This window comes from Anomaloglossus baeobatrachus, chromosome 1 (assembly GCF_048569485.1).
Source record: "Anomaloglossus baeobatrachus isolate aAnoBae1 chromosome 1, aAnoBae1.hap1, whole genome shotgun sequence".
Taxonomy (NCBI): Eukaryota; Metazoa; Chordata; class Amphibia; order Anura; family Aromobatidae; genus Anomaloglossus; species Anomaloglossus baeobatrachus.
In genome coordinates this window covers 737,843,381-737,863,744 of record NC_134353.1, presented here as the reverse complement: position 1 = coordinate 737,863,744, position 20,364 = coordinate 737,843,381, and the positions used below count along the sequence as shown (strand labels likewise).

At 43.4% G+C, this 20,364-nt stretch overlaps 1 protein-coding gene across 16 annotated transcripts in view; it reads right to left on the bottom strand.

Annotated features, from left to right (window-relative positions):
- The window catches only part of NCOR2 (nuclear receptor corepressor 2), a 601,679-nt gene that overhangs the window by 90,239 nt on the left and 491,076 nt on the right, over positions 1 to 20,364 (bottom strand). For 11 of the 16 annotated variants that reach the window (XM_075322517.1, XM_075322568.1, XM_075322586.1 and 8 more), the window contains exons 22-29: positions 19,757 to 19,961; positions 11,421 to 11,582; positions 9,832 to 9,971; positions 8,649 to 8,763; positions 6,473 to 6,577; positions 5,823 to 5,911; positions 5,565 to 5,719; positions 4,054 to 4,199 (exon numbers count right to left, since the gene is read on the bottom strand). In XM_075322517.1, coding sequence (XP_075178632.1) covers positions 4,054 to 4,199; positions 5,565 to 5,719; positions 5,823 to 5,911; positions 6,473 to 6,577; positions 8,649 to 8,763; positions 9,832 to 9,971; positions 11,421 to 11,582; positions 19,757 to 19,961 — 1,117 coding nt within the window. Of the gene's footprint in view, positions 1 to 4,053; positions 4,204 to 5,564; positions 5,720 to 5,822; positions 5,912 to 6,472; positions 6,578 to 8,648; positions 8,764 to 9,831; positions 9,972 to 11,420; positions 11,583 to 19,756; positions 19,962 to 20,364 lie in introns of all 16 variants that reach the window. The other 5 variants (XM_075322547.1, XM_075322617.1, XM_075322624.1 and 2 more) reach the window with 2 other exon arrangements.

Sequence of the window (20,364 nt, the reverse complement as noted above, 5' to 3'; positions counted from 1 at the left end):
AAAGAGCGCATCCGAACGGCGTAGAGCCGCCGTGCGAGAAATGTAAATCCTGAGTGCTCTCACCAGGTCCAACAGATGTTGATATCTATTGATGCTAGAAAATCTCCTTGAGACATTGAGGCTATGACGGAGCGTAGGGATTCCATCCGGAACCTCCTGACTTTTACGTGTCTGTTGAGCAACTTTAGATCCAGGACGGGCCGATACGATCCGTCCTTTTTTGGGACCACAAACAGATTGGAGTAAAAACCGTGACCTTGTTCCTGAAGCGGGACGGAGGTCACCACTCCTTCCGCCTTTAGAGCGGCCACCGCCTGCAACAGAGCATCGGCTCGGTCTGGTGGTGGAGAAGTTCTGAAGAGACGAGTTGGCGGACGAGAACTGAACTCTATCCTGTACCCGTGAGACAGAATATCCCTCACCCAACGGTCTTTGACGTGTGACAGCCAGATGTCGCCAAAGTGGGAAAGCCTCCCACCGACCGCGGGTGTGGGAATCGGAGACCGCAAGTCAGGAGGACGCCGTCTTGGCAACGGTTCCTCCGGCTGCCCTTTTTGGGCGTGACTGAGACCTCCAAGAATCTGAGCGTCTCTGGTCCTTTTGAGTCTTTTTTGACGAGGCGAATTGGGACCTGCCCGGTCCTCGAAAGGACCGATAACCAGACTGACCCTTCCTTTGTTGGGGTTTGTTTTGTCTGTGTTGCGGTAAGGATGAGTCCTTACCCTTGGAGTGTTTGATGATTTCATCCAAACGCTCTCCAAACAATCGGTCACGAGAAAAAGGCAAATTGGTTAAGCACTTCTTGGAATGAGAATCTGCTTTCCAATGTCTCAACCACAGGGCCCTACGCAAAACAACGGAGTTGGCTGACGCCACTGCCGTGCGGCTTGTAGCGTCAAGAACAGCATTAATCGCGTACGACGCGAATGCCGCCATTTGCGAGGTCAATGGTGCTACCTGCGGGGCACATGCACGTGTGACGGAGTCAACTCGCGCAAGCCCGGCTGAGATAGCTTGGAGTGCCCATACGGCCGCAAAAGAAGGCGCTAATGACGCTCCAATCGCTTCATAGATGGATTTCAGCCAGAGCTCCATCTGCCTGTCAGTGGCATCTTTAAGTGCCGCTCCATCTTCAACTGCAACCAAGGATCTAGCTGCAAGCCTGGAAATTGGAGGATCCACTTTTGGACACTGGGTCCAACCCTTGACCACCTCAGGGGGAAAAGGATAGCGTGTATCTTTAAGCCGTTTAGGAAAACGCCTTTCAGGATAAGCGTGGGGTTTCTGGATTGCGTCTCTAAAGTCAGCGTGGTCCAGAAAAGTGCTTAAAGTACGCTTAGGGTATCTGAAATGGATTCTCTCGTGCTGCGAAGCTGACTCCTCCACAAGAGGAGCTGGTGGGGAAATATTTAACATCTTATTGATGTTAAATATAAGATCATTAACTATGGCGTCACCATCTGGTGTATCTAGATTGAGTGCGGTCCCAGGATCAGAATCCTGATCAGTTACGTCCGCCTCATCACCCATAGATTCATCTCGCTGGGATTCTGACCATTGAGATGAATGTGAAGGCCCGTCATAGCGAGCCCGCTTAGGCTGCCCGGGGCCATCGTCCGAGTCAGAGTCTTCACCCTGAGGTGTATATGCCCGTCCCGGAGCTTGGAGCTGAGGGGGACCAGGGGGCAATGATTGCACAGTGTCCGTGGCCTGAAGTACAGGCCTAGCTCGCAATGTGTCAAGAATTTGTGACATAGTGAGAGACATTCTGTCAGCAAAAGCTGCAAACTCAGTTCCTGTCACCTGGACAGCATTCACAGGTGGTACACCCTGGGTCACGTCCAGCAGAGGTCCCGACTGTGCAAGCGCCGCAGGGTGCCGAGCACTGCACACAATGGGGGTCCGTGGAGCCTGCTGGTAGAAAAGTCCCACAAGCGGTGCAGGAAGCATATAATGTCTGTGCCTTGGCACCCTTGCGTTTTACGGACGACATGTTGCTGGCTCTCTGCAATGTGAGAGAGTCTATAGCCAAAGGGCGCCCAGCGCTATGCAATACAAAGTATTTGTATAAACAAAATACTAAGAATAATACTGGCACAAGAGGGGGCTTACCGCCCGCTGAATAGCGGGTAAGAGGCTGCAGATTCCCTGTCTGGGTCTCCCCGGCTCCCCTCTGCAGCTCAGCGTGTCAGCAGGAATGGCTGCCGGCGTCTGTGGAGAGGGGCGGTCCGTGGGAGTTCCCAAACAAAAGTGCGGGAACAGTGTCCCCTCTGTGCCGATTGTGAGGGCTGGAGTATGTAAAAACGACTCCAGCCCTCAGCGCTGATGCACTGGCCAGCGTCCCGCCCCTCTCCTGACTGGCAGGTCTGGGGGCGGGAACGAACGGAAGCAGGCCGCAAAAGCCGGGGACTCGAGTTATCAGCGCGGCCGCCGTAAAAGCGCGGGCCGCGCTGAAGTCCCCGGCGCACCACAAGTGTCAGCCGCGCCGCAGTCCCAGCGGCCGGCATGACCGTTCCTAGACGTGGCCAGCGTCCCGCCCCTCTCCTGACTGGCAGGTCCGGGGGCGGGAACGAACGGAAGCAGGCCGCAAAAGCCGGGGACTCGAGTTATCAGCGCGGCCGCCGTAAAAGCGCGGGCCGCGCTGAAGTCCCCGGCGCACCACAAGTGCCAGCCGCGCCGCAGTCCCAGCGGCCGGCGCGACCGTTTCCCACTAGTGTGCCTGCTTCAGCGAAGCTGAATGAGGCCTGGCACAAGCGCCGTAGCGCTGATGTCCCCCGGCGCACTACAACACCCAGCAAGCTGCGGTGTGAGCGCCTGCACGGGGACACAGAGTACCTTGAGGATGCAGGGCCATGTCCCTGATGTACTCCGCTCCATCCAGCATCTTCTCCAGGGGCTGTAGATGGAGCACGGTCTCAGTGCCTGGAGACCGGTAAATCCCACTTCACCCAGAGCCCTGTAAAAAGGGATGGGGAAGGAATCAGCATGTGGGCTCCTGCCGCCGTACCCGCAATGGGTACCTCAACCTTACAAACACCTCCGACATACAGTGGGGTGAGAAGGGAGCATGCTGGGGACACTATATGTGTCCTCTTTTCTTCCATCCGATATAGCCAGCAGCTGCTGCTGACTAAAAACAATGGAGCTATGCGTGCGTGTCTGACCTCCTTGCGCACAAAGCTAAAACTGAGGAATCTGTACTCCTACGGGAGGGTGTATAGCCAGAAGGGGAGGGGCCTTACACTTTTAAGTGTAGTTCTTTGTGCGGCCTCCAGAGGGCAGTAGCTATACACCCACTGTCTGGGTCTCCCAATTAGGAGCGAAAAAGAAATCACTAGTAATGTTTGTATTGTGGAATCTGGTGACAGATCCATTTCAAGCACGTCTTACTGGAGTTGAGCAAATTTGAGTGGAATTGAATTCTACTCAAATATCACAAAAATTTTTATTCTGCAGAATGACGATTTGTTTTGTTAGCTGCCCGCACAAATTCAGCAAAATGGCGGCTTAGCTGGCTCTCTTTGCTGAATTGTTGCAGATCGAAAGAAGGTTAAAAATTAAATAATCCTACTACTTAACTCATCATTCACCTCACTGGCCATCTCCATTGCTTGCCCTTTGACAGTCTTCAGTGCATCGCTTATACATGCAAGGCTGGGACTTCCAGATACGTGTAGGCCCCGGGGAAATCCTATGTAAGCCCTGGGCTACCGTATGCATCGCAACATTGTGAAATGTGTGCTTCAACCTCACAACACTTACTTTTGGCTGGAACGTCAAGCCACACCTAGACCTGGGACAACCCTATCCTTGCACAAGACCGCCTTGGGCCTAACCACAGGCAAAAGTCCTTGCCAAGTGTGAAGATGCAGTGTATGGCAGTGATATGAAGAGGCTCTGAAGATCATATAGAGAGCGAACAGCGGAGGTGCATCTACATCTCTCGTTCGTGATGCCCTAGGGTCTTTCCAGACCCTACAGTATATTAGTGGACATTCAATTACAACTGAACATAAGCCTTTTTAGTGAGTTATGGTAGCCTGTGAAACGTACCTTCTATAGAACCAGTTGGTATGTCCCGTACTTGTAAACCTCTTGACATCTGCCCTTCCATCATGTCATATGTGCGTTTGGGAGCGCTTGCCTCCTGAGAGGACCCAGCAGTCCGATTATCCTCCTTGGAGTTTTGAGAAGCTGAACTGCCTAAATAAGGATACAGGTCACTGTTATCCATTCAACAGCTAAACACCACAAACAGCAGAGGAATATATTTTTTTTATCAGTAATTGACCCCAAAATGAATGGCAACAATGCATCCAATCTCTTAATAAAAGCTCTACGTACAAATAGCCAAGAAAACGGGTTACTCGGTTTCACGGCAATGATGTCTGCAAGTTTTCCACTCAGCAGTTCACTACAGAACAGACATTAATCTTTACATGGAAACACCACCACTCAGCAGAACTGGAAAGATACTTCTGTATATCCTGCCTTTTCTTCTATGCAGAACAAGATTAATATCACTATTTCTTCTAGTAATAATCAACTCTTAAATAGAAATCCAAATTTTAATTAGTGAATAAGAACAAAGGACTTCACATGCAGACGAGGCCCAAGGAATTATATTAATGTAGTCCCTCTAAGTTATACCCCCACCATGTGGGATAGCGTACAGCTGTATGTGTATAATGCACCAGAAAGGCTCATCTGCTGGATCACAAAATGTTTTTAGAATATCAGAACATTGCCATATTACAGTTCAATGTTCCCAATACACTTCTATGGTGTCTATAGTACCTCTACATACCACTGATGCATTATGGAGCTATGGTGAAATTCCATATAAGTCTGATGTTTCTTCCATAGAATCATATTAGGTTTCTTTGACTAGAACCAAAGGTTTCAGATGTGAAATTCCCACAAAATTCTTAGAAGTCAAGTGCAATACAATATTGCAAACGGCTAGCAAAGCAAACAAATTCACAACACAACCACTGGTTGGCCAAAAAGAAGTGTAACATACTGTACATAGCTCATGTCTGTATCACAAAATCATGGTTTTGTTTTTCTTTAAAAGCCCGCAATCTCATGCCTCAAGAGAAAAGAACGTGTAAAGGATGACAGGTCTATAGTTTGAGATATCAGAACTGCACCAGTATCTACCAGTCCATATTAGAGACCCAATATCAGGAATACTCACAGTTTTACTAAAGCAAACTCACATGACCATAGAGTTCTATGGCAATCTTTGTTTACTTTTTTAAGAAATCAGTAGACTAAGCCCATCCAAATTTAGGAAACTGAAGACAATTCTACTTGACTTGATGTGTCAACTTACAATCAATGTAGCAAAGAGTACATTTTTCCTTGGTAGTTCATCTTATTTGGTGCATTAACAGAGTCACATCAAGGTCAAGATTAGAGCCTTGAAAAGTGCAGCGTTTGCTCGATCATAAATTCCATATAAACACAATAGTGAATATTCACAAACTAGAGGAACCCATTACATTAACATGTTTTACACAGTCTTTAACAACAGCTCCAAGGAAAGGAAATCACCAAACTTGCCATCGAGGGATAGGATGTGGCCTTTCTTGCCTTTATAAATGACCTGACCTTTGGACAGCGGTTCCTCCCGCATTCGGTCTACCCTGCCAGGGCTGTTTTCTCCCATGATCTTCGAAATGGTTCCTTTGTAGAGCACGTCTGCTGGAGTGCCCTGAAAAGTGTGTAGAAAGTTGTGTTAGAGTAAAATGTAAGTGGATTTTTAGGATCTTACTGGTGAAGAAACTTTATCCTGATGATACAGGAGTGGGACTCACATGTGTTATGGACCCTCTGTATGTTATCTGGGAATCTGGAGGTCGATTGCTAGGCAAACCTTTAGTGAGACTTCCTCCATGTGCTGTTCCTGCAAAGAAATGAAGGGATATCCTTAAAATGGAATTGATGAAGTTGGGCCTACATTTTTCACAGAGATACAGAACGTGTTACTATACAGTGATAATTTTACTTTTATTTTTTTAGATAGGAATGGATGCCCTAACATAAAAGGTTTTAGGTGGGTAACCCTTTTCTAAAGCAAGGTGCTCACTGATTAGTGGGGTTCCACTTGTCTGCCATAACTATCCATAGTAGGATATATAGACAGGGCCTGTCCGCCATTCATTCTATAATGCTATTTGAATGCCAAGATTGATGGATTCATACAAGTGTTTATAAGAAAAGGGAATGGAAGGAAGGATTCAGCTCAGACTCCAAGGATAAATAAAACTTTATCATTTCTTCTTGCTAAAATATATATCCAAATAGGTATTATGGCACCGGCTTAATCACACTGACGGATGGCAGATGTATAACACACAACACATTTCGGTGGCACGCCTTCTTCAGGTCTAGAAGCGGCGGTGAGCATTTTTTTTTTCCTTTTTTGTGAACAATTTGTTTATAAGAAAGTAGCAGCATATCCTACCCCTAAAAATGGAGCTCTCTTGTGTTGTCTGCATGACTAGGTTCTCAGGCTGGCTCGGCTGGCTCTTGGGAGAGAGCTGTTCTTGCTTAACAGCCAAGAAAGGCACTGAAAAATAATAAACTGAGGTAAGTTTCTTGAGCTGAGAAATCATGGCTTGTTATTAAGCTTTCCCATCTCATCACTCACTGTACAGAGTCATTGATCATTTTACAGCAGTTACTTCTACGGTACGGAGGTTTTTCCAGCAGGGAACAATGAAGATTTTGATGATGTAATTCAACATTTACTTGTAATTTTGATTATAACAGATGTATAGCGAAATAAGCAATGTACTAATACACAACATGCCCTTTATAATAGACAGAGGACACACAGAGTGAATACAAAAATGCACACCTTACGGTAATGAACAAATATTAAAGTGGTAATGGGATAAAAACTGTATATTTCATGTTAACATTTAGTGCACCATTTCATCGCTTTGGTATATCGGACCACTGACTCCATGGTACGGTGCTGGAGAACAAACTGTGACTTGAGAACTAAGTCACACAATGTTCTGGTACAAATATATGAAGTGGTCACAGCATGTAAACTACAGTATACTAGTGAAAGTCTGCCACAATCCTCGGCCTCCAAAATACTCCAGTGCAAAGTCCAGTGTGTTGGAAAAGAACCTTTACATTTTTAGTATAGTGGAAATGAGATGATGCATTCTAAGAGAAGGTGACTATGGACGTGAAAACAGACTCCTACCAGTATGAACGGGCCATCCGCATGCCGTGTAGGAGGAAGATGAACAAGCCCATAGATTTCGGTCTCTACATACTTCCATGATCATGGTTTACATTATAACAGACTATGGGGTCGATTCTACATACCCGTTCAAGTCAAGATACTGAGGTACAAAAGCTGCAAATTTGTGTACAATGTGTAGTTGTGCAAACATTTTACCGCAGTTTTGGCAACTTTGTGAAAGCAGGCACAGCTTAGAGGAAGGAAAAGGGACTAGCAATGCCACGACAAATTAGATAACAAAAGTGGCAGAAATTATAATGTCCATGGCACAGAATGAATTTGGCACAACTTATATTAGTAGATTCTGGATCAAGACTGGCATCTAAAACACCACTTGCAATGAATTCCCCCTTATGGGTGTCAAATATCAATCCAGTCTAAGAAAAAACAGCTGGAGAACAGCTTTTATTTTCCCCAACTGGTCTTTTAAAAAGAAACCTGCACTGCCGTGGGCATAAACAGAGTTTCTTTGAGACATTTTTCATATATCTGCCCCAGTAAGCAACTAGTGTATGTGCAACAACCAAGCCATGATATGGTATGCTATTCCGGAACATCTTACATATCAAAACTGAGATGAAATCATAACACATTAGTGTGCAGGAACAGCCATCTTTTTGCAAGGCTGCAATATTATTTTGAGGTTTTTGACCGTGACTTTGAAGTTTTACAGCTCACTAGTCCTCTCCTCTCAAGCCAAACAACAAGGCATAGTAGATATAGGAGAATGGAGGTAGGAGTAGTGACGGACTGATTGTTTCTTTAATTAATCCAAATCCCATCCCCAAAAGTGTGGAATGGTCTGGCTAAAAGAACTTCCCCGTCCTGAGGAGCCACATGATCCTTCCAAGGCAGTAAACGACTCAGAAATGGATCTTGAGTCCTATTTTAGGCCATCACACTGAATTGCTAATTTTAAGTGCTCAAAGTGATAGGGCGTGGAATAATACGTACCTACAGTAAGCGATTTTAAACATTGCATACTTATCTAGAGAAAACGCTGCTTTCAAGCAATAAACAAAAGATTATGTTTTACACAACATAGTAATCAATGTATGCTAAGGGCCACAAGACGCATCATAAATCACGGGAAGGAACTTTACAGACGTCCTGTCATCAGCACTGAACTTTGCTTTAGAAAGAAATTTGAGATCATAAAGAGTTTGGTCCCTGTAGAGAAAAAGGTCAATGACAGTTTGTTTGGCAGTACCGTATTTATACTGGACAAGGCTTGTTGTACCTAACAGACATGCGGAGGACATAGCACACTCAGACTATTATGGAATGACATGTCTGGGTACTAAAAATGGACAAACAACAACTAGTTATGGGTCATTTTTAGCAAAACAGCAACAGGACTGAACAGATTGCAACTTACGCTCCTCACCCAGTTTTTTAGGGTCCACACTCATTGGTAAACCCATTGTGATAGACCCAACAGGGACTTTTGCATGTTCAGAGCTGTAAGGTGAATGAAGTGGGATGGGGACACCCTAAAAAAAAAGGAAATATAAATATTAAGACAAAATAGCAAGGGTCACAATTTTCTGCTACAATATGACGAGAACACAAGGTTACTTGTGATGAGTGAGCACTACCATGCTCCAATGCTCGGGACTCGTAAACAGCAGTTGGATGCTCTGATGGGCACGACTCAAGTACCCGAGTATAATGGAATTCAATGGGGAACTCTAGCATCTTTCCAGAAGAGTTCCCAGAAAAATGCTTGAGAAACCCGTTGACTTCCGTTATACTGGGGTACTGGAGTTGAGCCCATTAGAGCACCCAAGTCCTGATTACGAGTACCGAGCACCGGAGCATGGTAGTGCTCACTCATCACTAAAGCGAACGTCTACCACTGTATGACAGATGCATAAAGACGTGTAGGCAACGGCCGGTTCTCAAAAATCGTTAATAGGAAATGACTATCATTGTCCACATGGCAAGCAACAACACCTGAATAGCAACTATGTATATAAGTGTGTGCACACTGAGTATTTGCATTTTTTTTTTTTTCAGCAAATGCCAGAATGTTGGAAGGAAAAACACTGCATAAAATGTGCGTTCCTAAAATAACTTAAGGGTTTTATTTGTAAGGGTGAAAAATGTTGCAAAAACACTGAATGAATTGACATGCTGCATATTTGTAAACACGCTTTGATGGTTCAAATCGGCAAGGAAAAAATAAGCAGCATGTAGATGAGATTCCAGAAATATTTACTTTGCTGGTGCTATAAAATGCTGCTTTTTTTCAGCGGCAAAATGCAGTGTGTGAACAAGCCCTAATGACACAGAAATATAAAGGCCGGAGCTGGATGTCATCAGAATGAATCCCCTTTGTCCGTCCATCACTGGAAATATCAGGTGACAATGTAATGGCAGCCAGATTAGTTTTGTCTAGGAAACCTGGTCAACAACCAAACAGCAGTATAGAAATTTTTAAAAACTTGTCAACATTATTCACAATATTCTTTATTTCTTCAAATACACCAATTATTGTATGTAGATTGCAGAGCATTAAATGTAACCTACACAGTTATCACATGAAAACGCCCAACTACCTGAGATATGGAGCCCATGGGTCTTTCAATAGCAGCTGGGTGTTTACTAGAGGAGATGAGAGGAGGGGGGTTTGATATGCTGTTAACACGAGGAGCCAGTGATCGAGAACCATCGTGCAGGTTTAACGGCATGGCATGACCTGTGTAAAAAAAACAAACACAATTATTTAAGTTGCAAAGTTATCAACTTTTATTCACTGTTGACCATTAGGTGCTCATAAAACAAAGAACATTTTTGGATCAGCTCACCTCTTGCAAGACGCAATGATTTTGATTATTTGTATTTTTGTACACCAATAAAATCAATAATGTTTTTATCAAGTCCGTGAAATTTCGTGGAATTTGGATACTATATTTTCAAGTGCTGGATGAAATATTTTTTCTTGCTTCACTAGGTGCTTATGCCTGATCTCCTCTTACCCTCTGGGGACTCATCCCATTGATCTCCTCTTACCCTCTGGGGACTCATCCCATTGATCTTCTCTTACCCTTTGGATGCTCATTCCTTGGATCTCCCCTTATACGCTGTGTGCTCATCTCTTTGATCACCTCTTAGTACCTTGGTGCTCATCCCTTTAATCCCCTCTAACCACTTGGCTGCTCATCTTTCTCCCCTATTCTTATATTGCCCACTTCGTGCCTATCACCTTGATCTCCTTTTACCCTCTTTGAGCTTATCCTTTTGATCTTCTATTACCCTCCAGGTTCTCAACCCTTTGACCCCTCTAACCCTTTGAGTTCTCACCCCTCTGGCCTCCTCTTACCCTCTGGGAGCTCAGCCCTTTGATCCCCTCTTACCATCTGGGTTTTCATCCGTTTGGTCTCTTACCCTCGGGAGCTTTCATCCCTTTGGTCTACTCCTACCCTTTGGGTGCTCAGCCTTTGATCCTCTCTTACCATCTGGGTAACTCATCTCTTTGATCCCCACTTACCCACTGGGTACATTTCCCCTTTATCCACTCTTACATCTCTGTAGTCTATAGTGTGCGTAGTACACCATCCCATGCCATATTGCGCTGTGTCACCATGCTTAAAGTAGTGTGCACTTAAGAACATTCTTCTGTGCAATAAAATGTTTCCAAACTTAAGCCATGGCTTATATGATTTTTTCATTATTACAGTTTTCCCACGCCCGATAATTATCGCATGAGCAGAATGATTTAATAGTAGGGGGTGTAAGTGGTGGGTCTCATATGAGGTCTGTTATGAGAACAGTGCTTCCATGTCCCTCATTAGAAGAATTGAGGTGATTGCAATGGTCACCTTCCATTTTGGTAGATGTGTAAAATGGACAGCACTCAACTGTTTGTGTTACACAGACTATAATGGACAGTGACTGCACGTGTGCACCAAGGGACACAATCACACATAAATTCTCATATAGGAGAGTCTGATTCTGTACGGACTTTAGCACATGGCCTTTTTGAACCTCACTACAGTTTGTTCAATGTTCTTTAGCAACACAAGCAAGTACGGTGTTTTCTTTTAAGTTTACAGCAAAAGCAAATATAAATACATTTAATATAAAAAACTACATTTCACAGCATGGTAATATAACAGCATCTGCAATAATTTTATACATTTCTCACCTTGAGGGTTATATGGAGATGTGGCTTCATGTTGGGGAATGGGCTTTAATACTTCTCTGGCAGGCACTTGGTACTGTGCTGTAGGGGGCCACGGTGGAAGGCAAGTCTGCTCTGCGGCTAACCTCTGACCTTCTACCTGTAACGCCATATACGCAGCCTTGTCTGAAAACAAAAAGCATTGCATATTACAGAACTGCTGCACATGTAATGGACTCTGCAGGACCAATATTACTGTTTATTTCTCAGCGGTGCATGCAAATGATTATTTTGTAGCCAAACTTCCTGAAAGACCGCAGACGACTAGGAAAGGTGTAGGTAAAAGACTACCTTAGGCTGGAAAACAAATGGTGACCTTCTCATTTCTTAAATAAACAGTCATTTCACTGTTATATCAACTTGCGTGGTATAACAGGTTGGTTCACTAACACGTACCAGTAAAAGTAATGCAAGTGTCTAAAACATTTCAGACATCTTGCCAGGTGCAATAAATTTTCTTCTCCAGAATTCTGACCCTTGTAGTTTTACTCCCTTAAAACAGATCAAAACGTATTGTAATATATGGATGTATTGGCCTCTGTGGATAAGACTTGTTATTCCAGCACAACCGACAGACGCTCAAATGGATTGTGAACGGATTTGTGTCAAAGATACATGCGTATGATTGGCAAGACCCGAGGTTTCCCAACAGAGCATCACCTTGCCTTCTCCCAAGACTACATCATGGTGCCATCTCTTCCCTCTTCCCCAGTGAAGTGATGCACATGTATCCAATCGTCTCCATCAGGTAAAAAAGCATGATTCATCAGACCAGGTCACCACCTCCATTCAATGCTCCACCATCCAGTTCCAAAGCATTGTAGGCACTTTCTGTGTCGGTTAGAGGTTAATGTGGACACTATGACTGGCCTACAGCATTAGAGACCTATGAAACAGTTTTCGGCAATCTATGCTACATTAGCTCTTCAATAGAATAGGACCGGTTTTCACAGACTAGCCTTCATACACGGTACACATCAACAAGCCTTAGGCACCAGCCAGATGTCGGTGTTTAAAGTGCAAGTTCTGTGTTTTTCACACAACCATTATAGTCTATGAGCATGATCACATCTATTTTCTTTTTTTTGTGATCGATTGTCCACATTAAAATGAAAGGAAAAAAAATGTGCAAAACAGTATTCTTTGCAATACTATATATTATATAAATAATATTTATTTTTTGCATATGAGAAAAATAAAATGTCACACTGATGGTAAAGAGCAGTCACATGGACCTAAGCGGATGACATTTAGATGCAATGCACGAAGGAAAAAACATCCATATTTTCTCAAACGCAAAATAATAACCATGAACGTGTGAATAAGGCCACAGAGGCCCATTACACTGTTGCGCTTCTTTGGGGTACTTTTAGTAGATACTAACCACAAGATTCCAGAACACCCCAGAAGATCTGCAGTGTTGGAAATGTTCTGACCCGTTGTCTGTAGATCCCAACGCCTGCATGTTTCTCTAGCTTGAAACACATCTACTCCAAGAACTAACTGGCCACCTACTGTCTAATCTAATATACAGTACACCACTTCACAAGAGCCACAAAAATGAGTTATTCTCTTCAATTGTCAGTGGTTTTAATACTATGGCTCATTGGTCTGTAGTAATATATACATGTACAGTATAGATATGTATAGTAGTTGCAATGTTTACATATGTCACAAGGTTATAGCTTCTATCGAAAAGGAATTATATTGTAGAGGTTGTTATTTTTAAAGGGATACTATTTATACACGGATAGTGGCACTCTGGGAAGCTCTGCCACTTTAAGGGCTCATGCGCACGTTGTGTACTTACATGCATTTACGCTGCGTATTGCACTGCAGCGTAACTGCATGCATGCTGCGTCCTCAGCACAATCTATGGAGATTGTGCATGACACGTGCACACGTTGCTTTTATGAGCGCAGCAATTTGGGCGCTAAAATTTTGACCCAAATCCGTGCGTTCATAAAAGCAGCATGTCAATTATTTGTGCGTTGTGGATGCAGCTCCCGCTCTGTCTATGGTGGGGCAGCAGCCATAGCGCATGACATCGGCTTTTTTTTTTTTTTAAAAAAAAAACAAAACTGCATCCATTATACAGTGTTTCTGCAGCAATTTGAAGTGCACATGTGCTGTCAAATCGCTGCAGAATATTCAGCAGTTACGTGCGCATGAGCCCTTAGAGTGTCACCCCCAACCTAAGACTGTTGGTATTACAACACAATCTCATTCACTTGAATGGGGATATACTGCAATTAGGGGACAGCGAGTCCAGGAAAGTGTGTGTAAAGAGCGCGGCTATGCTTACATCATGTGAGTGGTTGGAGTAACAACCGTCACCAACATAAATGAAGCCAGGTTTAGAAGAATTACATGAGAGTATTAAGGAAGCGTTGAATGAATTTGGCTGCCGAGTATTTGTGATTTTGCCGGCCCTATAATTGTATCCATTAGAAAGGCTGTGTTAAACCACACAAAGCTAAGAGTAGCCCGCCCCACTATTTTATCCTGCTAATCCTCAAAATGACAGGTGAAATATACAAGATGTCAGCATGCTTACCTTAAAAAATATGAATGAGCTTAACCAGCGCCCTGCTGCTTAGCTGCAGGATTCCAACAAGCTGGCTGGACTTAGCTTACAAGCATATCTGGTGGAAATGCTTCTGAATGTGTCACCTTTGTATGGTGACACCCCGGCAGGACGATCGCCCTACGAATCCTACATATGAAGTGTTGGCTCGGCAGGGTTTTGTGTACAGGGGCATTGGCTCTCTCTGGCTGAACGGCAATGCTGAGGTATGAGCACATCATAAATGTGTTCTCGGCCATATACTCAGGGCTGTTCTTCCTGCTGATCGCTGTAAATATTTAAGTGGTGAAAATGTGCTAGGAGGAAACGTAGGGTAATAAGTGGAATTTGGCCTTGTTTTAATGCACTTGGCTCACAGTTTACCTCTACAATTATAAGCCCTATAATCACACCTCCTGGAGAGACCTCAGCACACAGAACCCACAGACCGCGCAGCACAGAATACAGCACTGATTACAGCAATACCACCTACAGTAATAGCAGATCAGCTATCAGCCTGGCACGGCCACGCAGACACCTAATGGAAATAATGCTACAGCCCCCCAATACACATTACAGAGCTGTCAGTCCAACAATGGGCATCCCACCCACACACAGGAGTGCTCGACTCTCCTCTATGGGAGAACCACTCACAGACATCTCTGCTTGGTGGCTTATCTCTTAGAAAACAAAAGGATCGGCCCCCTGAAATCTGACAGGTCAAATCCTCATCCCCACCCAACATTATCTTTTGAGGGTATGGTCTACATACACATTTTCCTCCAAACCTGTCAATATTGGCGGGTTCGACTAATGTTAATCTAATGCGTATGGGAGTCTTAAAGGGAATCGGTCACCAGGTTTTTGCTCCCCCCATGCAATGATAAAATCACTGGATAATCAGCAGCAGATTATCAAAGCTATACTAAGCAGCCCAGTAAGTGAAACACTGCTGGAATCAGGATCTCTGCCCCTAGGTTATGCTGCTCTCAGATTACGTGGCAAAGACCTGGTGACAGATTCTATTTAAAGAGTAATTGTTATTTTAAATTTTTATCCCATAAATCAATACACTTGAAAATAACCAACGCGATATCTATACACACACACACACACACACACACACTATATGTATTAAGATACATATCTTATAGAAACTGGTTCCTTTTCCCTCCTTAAAGGAAACCTGTCAGGTGCAATATGCACCCAGAGCCACGAGCAGTTCTGGGTGGATATTGCTAATCTCGGTCTAATCGTCCCTGTATACACTAGCATAGATAAAGAGATCATTAGAAAAAGTATTTCTAAAGATCCTTTATAATATGCTAATGAGTGCAGGGACTAGTCTCAAGGGCATTAGTTCTCATTTTGCCCTCTTTGCATGTAAGTACGCCCACAGGGATGTGCTAACATGCTATTCAATGCAGCATCCCCAGCGGTGATGCCCGTACCTGTGTCTGCGGTCACTGCTGATCCGTCACGCATACACCCTGCTTCATACTGCGCATGATCGGAAGTGCTGGGTATTCAGAAGAGCGGTGACAGCGGGCGGACACAGGTACACGCGTCACGCTGGTAATGCTGCATTGAATAACATATTAGTACGTCCACATTGGCGTGCTTACATGCTAAGAGGGTGGATTGAGCACAGGAACTAATGCACTTGCGAATAGTCCCTGGCCTCATTAGCATATCATAATGGATCTTTAGGAATACTTTTTCTACAGATCTCTTTATCTATGCTAGTGTATACAGGGATGATTAGGCAGGGATTAGCAATATACACCCAGAATTGCTCGTGCATACTGCACCTGACAGGTTCCCTTTAATTGATCTTTTACACTCAATTCATGGATTCATAGGTAGAATCAGTGTTGTGTGAACATTCGGGAGATAGGAGATGACAGCTGGTGCATTGAACATTCTATGGAAATTGCCAGGTATAGGAGGAGCTAGAGGCAAACATTCTGTTGCGAGTTCTGAAAAATCAATCTCTTCTGCAGACAATTTTATGAGCACCAACTGTCTTCTCCTATCTAAGTAACTGGAAACTCTTTCTTAACGTAACACAAATTTTACCTATTAATTAAGATATCTGATAATGAAAATCACTCCCAGAGGAGAAAGAAGAGGATTTCTCTAATAAGTACAGGGCTGCTTATTTTCATGTGTATAACTGATATGGAAAAAAAAAATGATGGTTACTCTTTCCGAGTGCCTGGTTTCATGCCAATCATGCTGGGCCGAGCTAATGCATGTAGAGCATAGATAACCGTATAATACCGCACCAAGAAAGGTCTTCTGTTCTGTAGAATAATGGTTTAGCGAGATAACAAAACAGGACGGTTGCGGGAATGGCTGCGGGGTCTGTTCTGGACACACTTTGGGAGTGTTTCGGTGAGAACGGTGATCTGGCCAGTAAATCTTTTAGTACAGAGGTCAGACACTGTTTGGATTTGATCAGTCACAATCATTAGGATTATTTATACTTTGCAGCTTAGGCTAGTTTCACACTTGCGTTGTGCGGCATCCGTCGCATTGCGTTGTGCCACTATATGCAACGCATCCGTCACACAACTGATGCGACGGATGCTGCATAACAACGGAATCCGTTATAGCTTATTTTTTTTCAACAATTACTCAACTGAGCATGCACAGTTGTGTACTAATGGATGCGTCACAGGAATCCGTCAAATGAAGGACTCCGACGGATTCCGCCACCATAGGCTTCCATTATAAAAATGACAGACGCCGACGGAATCCAGCACATTGCGGTGTTTTTGACGCTCAGGGAAGCGCAGAAAAACGCTACATGCTGCGTTCTTTCCGCCCGGCGGATGCAACGCAGGACCATCAGTCGTAATGCGTCGTCCATACAACTCTATGGGAAGCAGTGGAATCCGTTAATGGATTGCGCTGTTTTCCAAAACGGCGGATTGTGACTGAAGGAAAAAAAAAACACAAGTGTGAAACTAGCCTTAATAGAACATAGCAATTTTGATATTTTCCCACCAAACCACGGATACCATAAAGAATCCTCTGGAAAAAAAATCACAAAATAAAAAAAAAAAAAACTTTGACAGAACCGAATAACTATAAGTAGTAAATAGTGGGACATGTTCACATGAGCAATGGTGAGAAATGTAGCTAGTCTGAATGCTAATGGGTCACATGAGTATTGACTATATGCATATTCCCCCAGGGAAGGGTGAGACCAATACTTCAGCTAGCCATACACATTAACCCCTTCCAGACCAGGCTATTATCTGCTTCTGCGCTTTCCCAGACCCATAACTATTTTATTTTTTGTCCACATTACCGTATGAGCTTATTTTTTCACAACAATAGTTGTAAATGTGAAAGACACCATTCTGTTTACCAGTCAATGTATTGGGAAATAGGAAAAAAGAAATCCCAATTTAAGCAATATTGTGCAAATAATAAAAAAGTGAAATATCAATTGTGTTCTGGATTTTATTTTTTTTTAAAGGGATTCATTGTACTGTAAAAATTACCTGGCAGAAGGACTCCATGGATTACCGTAGTACAATTAAGGCTATTTTAGTAATAAAAAAAAATATATATTTTAGATAGGTGTTTTGGGTTTTTTTCCGAGACTCCTAAAATTTTTATTTTTCAGTCAATGGACATGTGTGAGGTCTTGTTTTTATTATGGCGAGCACTTATTAGAATTGTGACAATACCCCCCCACCCCAAAAAAAACAACCAAAACTCTAAAAGTAAACGCAGTAATGGCATTCAGATTTGTTTTTTCCCACCTTACACCATTTACAGATGACGTTACCTAAAGGGAATCTGTCAGCAGGTTTTCGCTATGTAAGCTGAAGACAGCATGCTGGAAGAGTTAAAACAAAGAATTCAGGGATACCTGTCTTGACAAGGTCTGATCTGTTGCTTATTTGCCCTGTTTGTTTAAGCAGCAGGGCACTTATTGCTGGGACTACAAAGTCTGACACTCAATGCTCAATCTTTATTTGGAGCCTAGTGTGAACAGGGAAGCTCACTCAGCTCTGCTACATGGCTAAATCTAAAAATTGTGATTGGTGTCAGAACGGCTGCAGCTAGTCATCTAAGTGATACATCATTGGATTCAGGATCTCTTTGCTTATATCATGCAGACAGAGTCCCTTTAATATATTACTACCACTTGTTTACTTCCTGCAGAGTATCTAATCATTGTTTTTATTCTAGAGTCTGTTAATAACTGCAGTGTGACTGGTTTTGGTTTAATTATTGTTATATTTTGTGAGATCAATCTTTTACAGACGCACCAATACCAAATATGCATTTTTTTCATTCAATTACTTGATTTAAATTTGATTTTATTTTTAAGATTGTAGTGTAAGTCTCTTATGAAGACTAAAAAACATAATGCAGTATTGTAGTATAAATTAAAATTGTGTTTTACTATGGAGCTAAACTTGATACTGAACTTCACAGACGGACCAAATTGGAAGTTGGTAATCTATTGCTTGGGTTGGTGGAAACCGATCATCATCATATGGGCAGCACGGTGGCTCAGTGGTTAGCACTGCAGTCTTGCAGCGCTGGGGTCCTGGGTTCATATCCCACCAAAGACAACATCTGCAAGGAGTTTGTATCTTCTCCCCGTGTTTGCGTGGGTTTCCTCCGGGTACTCCGGTTTCCTCCCACACTCCAAAGACTTACAGATAGGGACTCAAGATTGTGAGCCCCAATGGGGGCAGTATTGCCAATGTATGTAAAGCGCTGTGGAATTAATAGCGCTATATAAATGAATAAAATTATTATTATTATCATGTTCGCCAGCACCAACAGTGATTTACACAACAAGTTAAGTGGTTAAACGACTATAGTTACAGGCAGATGAAAGGTATATAACACAGCCGACATCTGCCTGCTATAAAACAGGCTCAGCTTCTGAGCCCGCTCCATTCATGGGGTCACGATTTAAAGCATGGTTAATGGTTAATCCAATCTTGAGAAGAGGCAAACATTTGCTGGAGCTACAAATCTCAATCTAAAATATAAATGTGTACATCAATAGCTTTTCACAGGAGGAACTGGAATCCAAAGCGCCCGATTCTGACATGCCTGATCCTCCATTCCCTCAGTGGGCACCATTAGCATGTTTATAGCACAATTGTGTGATAAGTTTGCAGGCTGAATGAGAGCCTTCTTGTATGCAAGCTTTGCTAAATCACTGAGGAGCTGTTCTTAAAAGGGAATATGGCATTCGATTGTTGCTTTATAATAGGAGTATAGCATAATGTATGGGTAGAGACCTGGATTTCAGCGGTGTGTCAGTTAGTAGTCTGCTTGCTGTAGTTTTGATAATCTCTTACTGAGAAAAGCAATTTTTTTACTAGAGGACTAGTAAACCTGCTGCCATGTAGTCCTCCATATTTATGAGCTCTGTATAACCCCACCCCCACCAGTGATTGGCAGCTTTCTCCCGACACAGTATAAAGCCGCCAATCAGTGGTGTGGGCGGGGCTATACAGGGCTGACAATTCAGAAACTGAAGATCTGCAGCAGATAATTGTGTGAATTTATCAAACTGCCGAAAGCAGTCCAGTAAGTGATACATCGCTGGAATCAGGGTCTCTGTCCTTACATCGCTCTCCTCAGATGGGGTAGTAAAAATGTAGTGAAAGATTCTCTTCTGTTAGCAATTAACAGCCTAGCTGTAGAGATGCTGAAAGTCATCAGCGCACTGCCATAAATTACATACCATCTTTATCTGCAGCTGTCCCTTTGGGGCTACTGATTGTCTGTGGTTCTTTTTCTGATGTTAAATGAGGAGGATACTTGGTCGGTGCTTGTCCATCCAGGGCCGACTCGTGAACCTTTGTGATCTGCTCTTGATAAAGAGCCAAAGCGTGATGAGGCTTGATGTGAACAGTTTGAGACGCAGACTCCGAGAAGCCTTCGGAGATCTAAAAGAAGAAAGAAAATTAACAACTTCACCTCATCATGTGGTTTCAGAAGCAGCATAAAACATGAAGCAGTCTGCTCAGAAATGACAGATCACGGCACAATGAGAACGCTCGGGTCACAGAGAACTGCAGATTCATAGACTGACAGATGATGATGCATGGCCACGGCCTACAGAAACCACAAGGAGCATTCAGTTTACTCACTTTGGTTTATCGGCTTCCCTATACCAACTAGGGGATTCACAATCGCACCACAGCATTTCATTTTTACCATATTACTTACACAACGTAATAACACTCAGTGGACTGACTACAATGAGTGGGCAAGCAACGGACGGTAACTTTGGCTATGAACTACTAAATAAAACTGCTCAATCCGTTCTCATACATAAGTTATTCAACA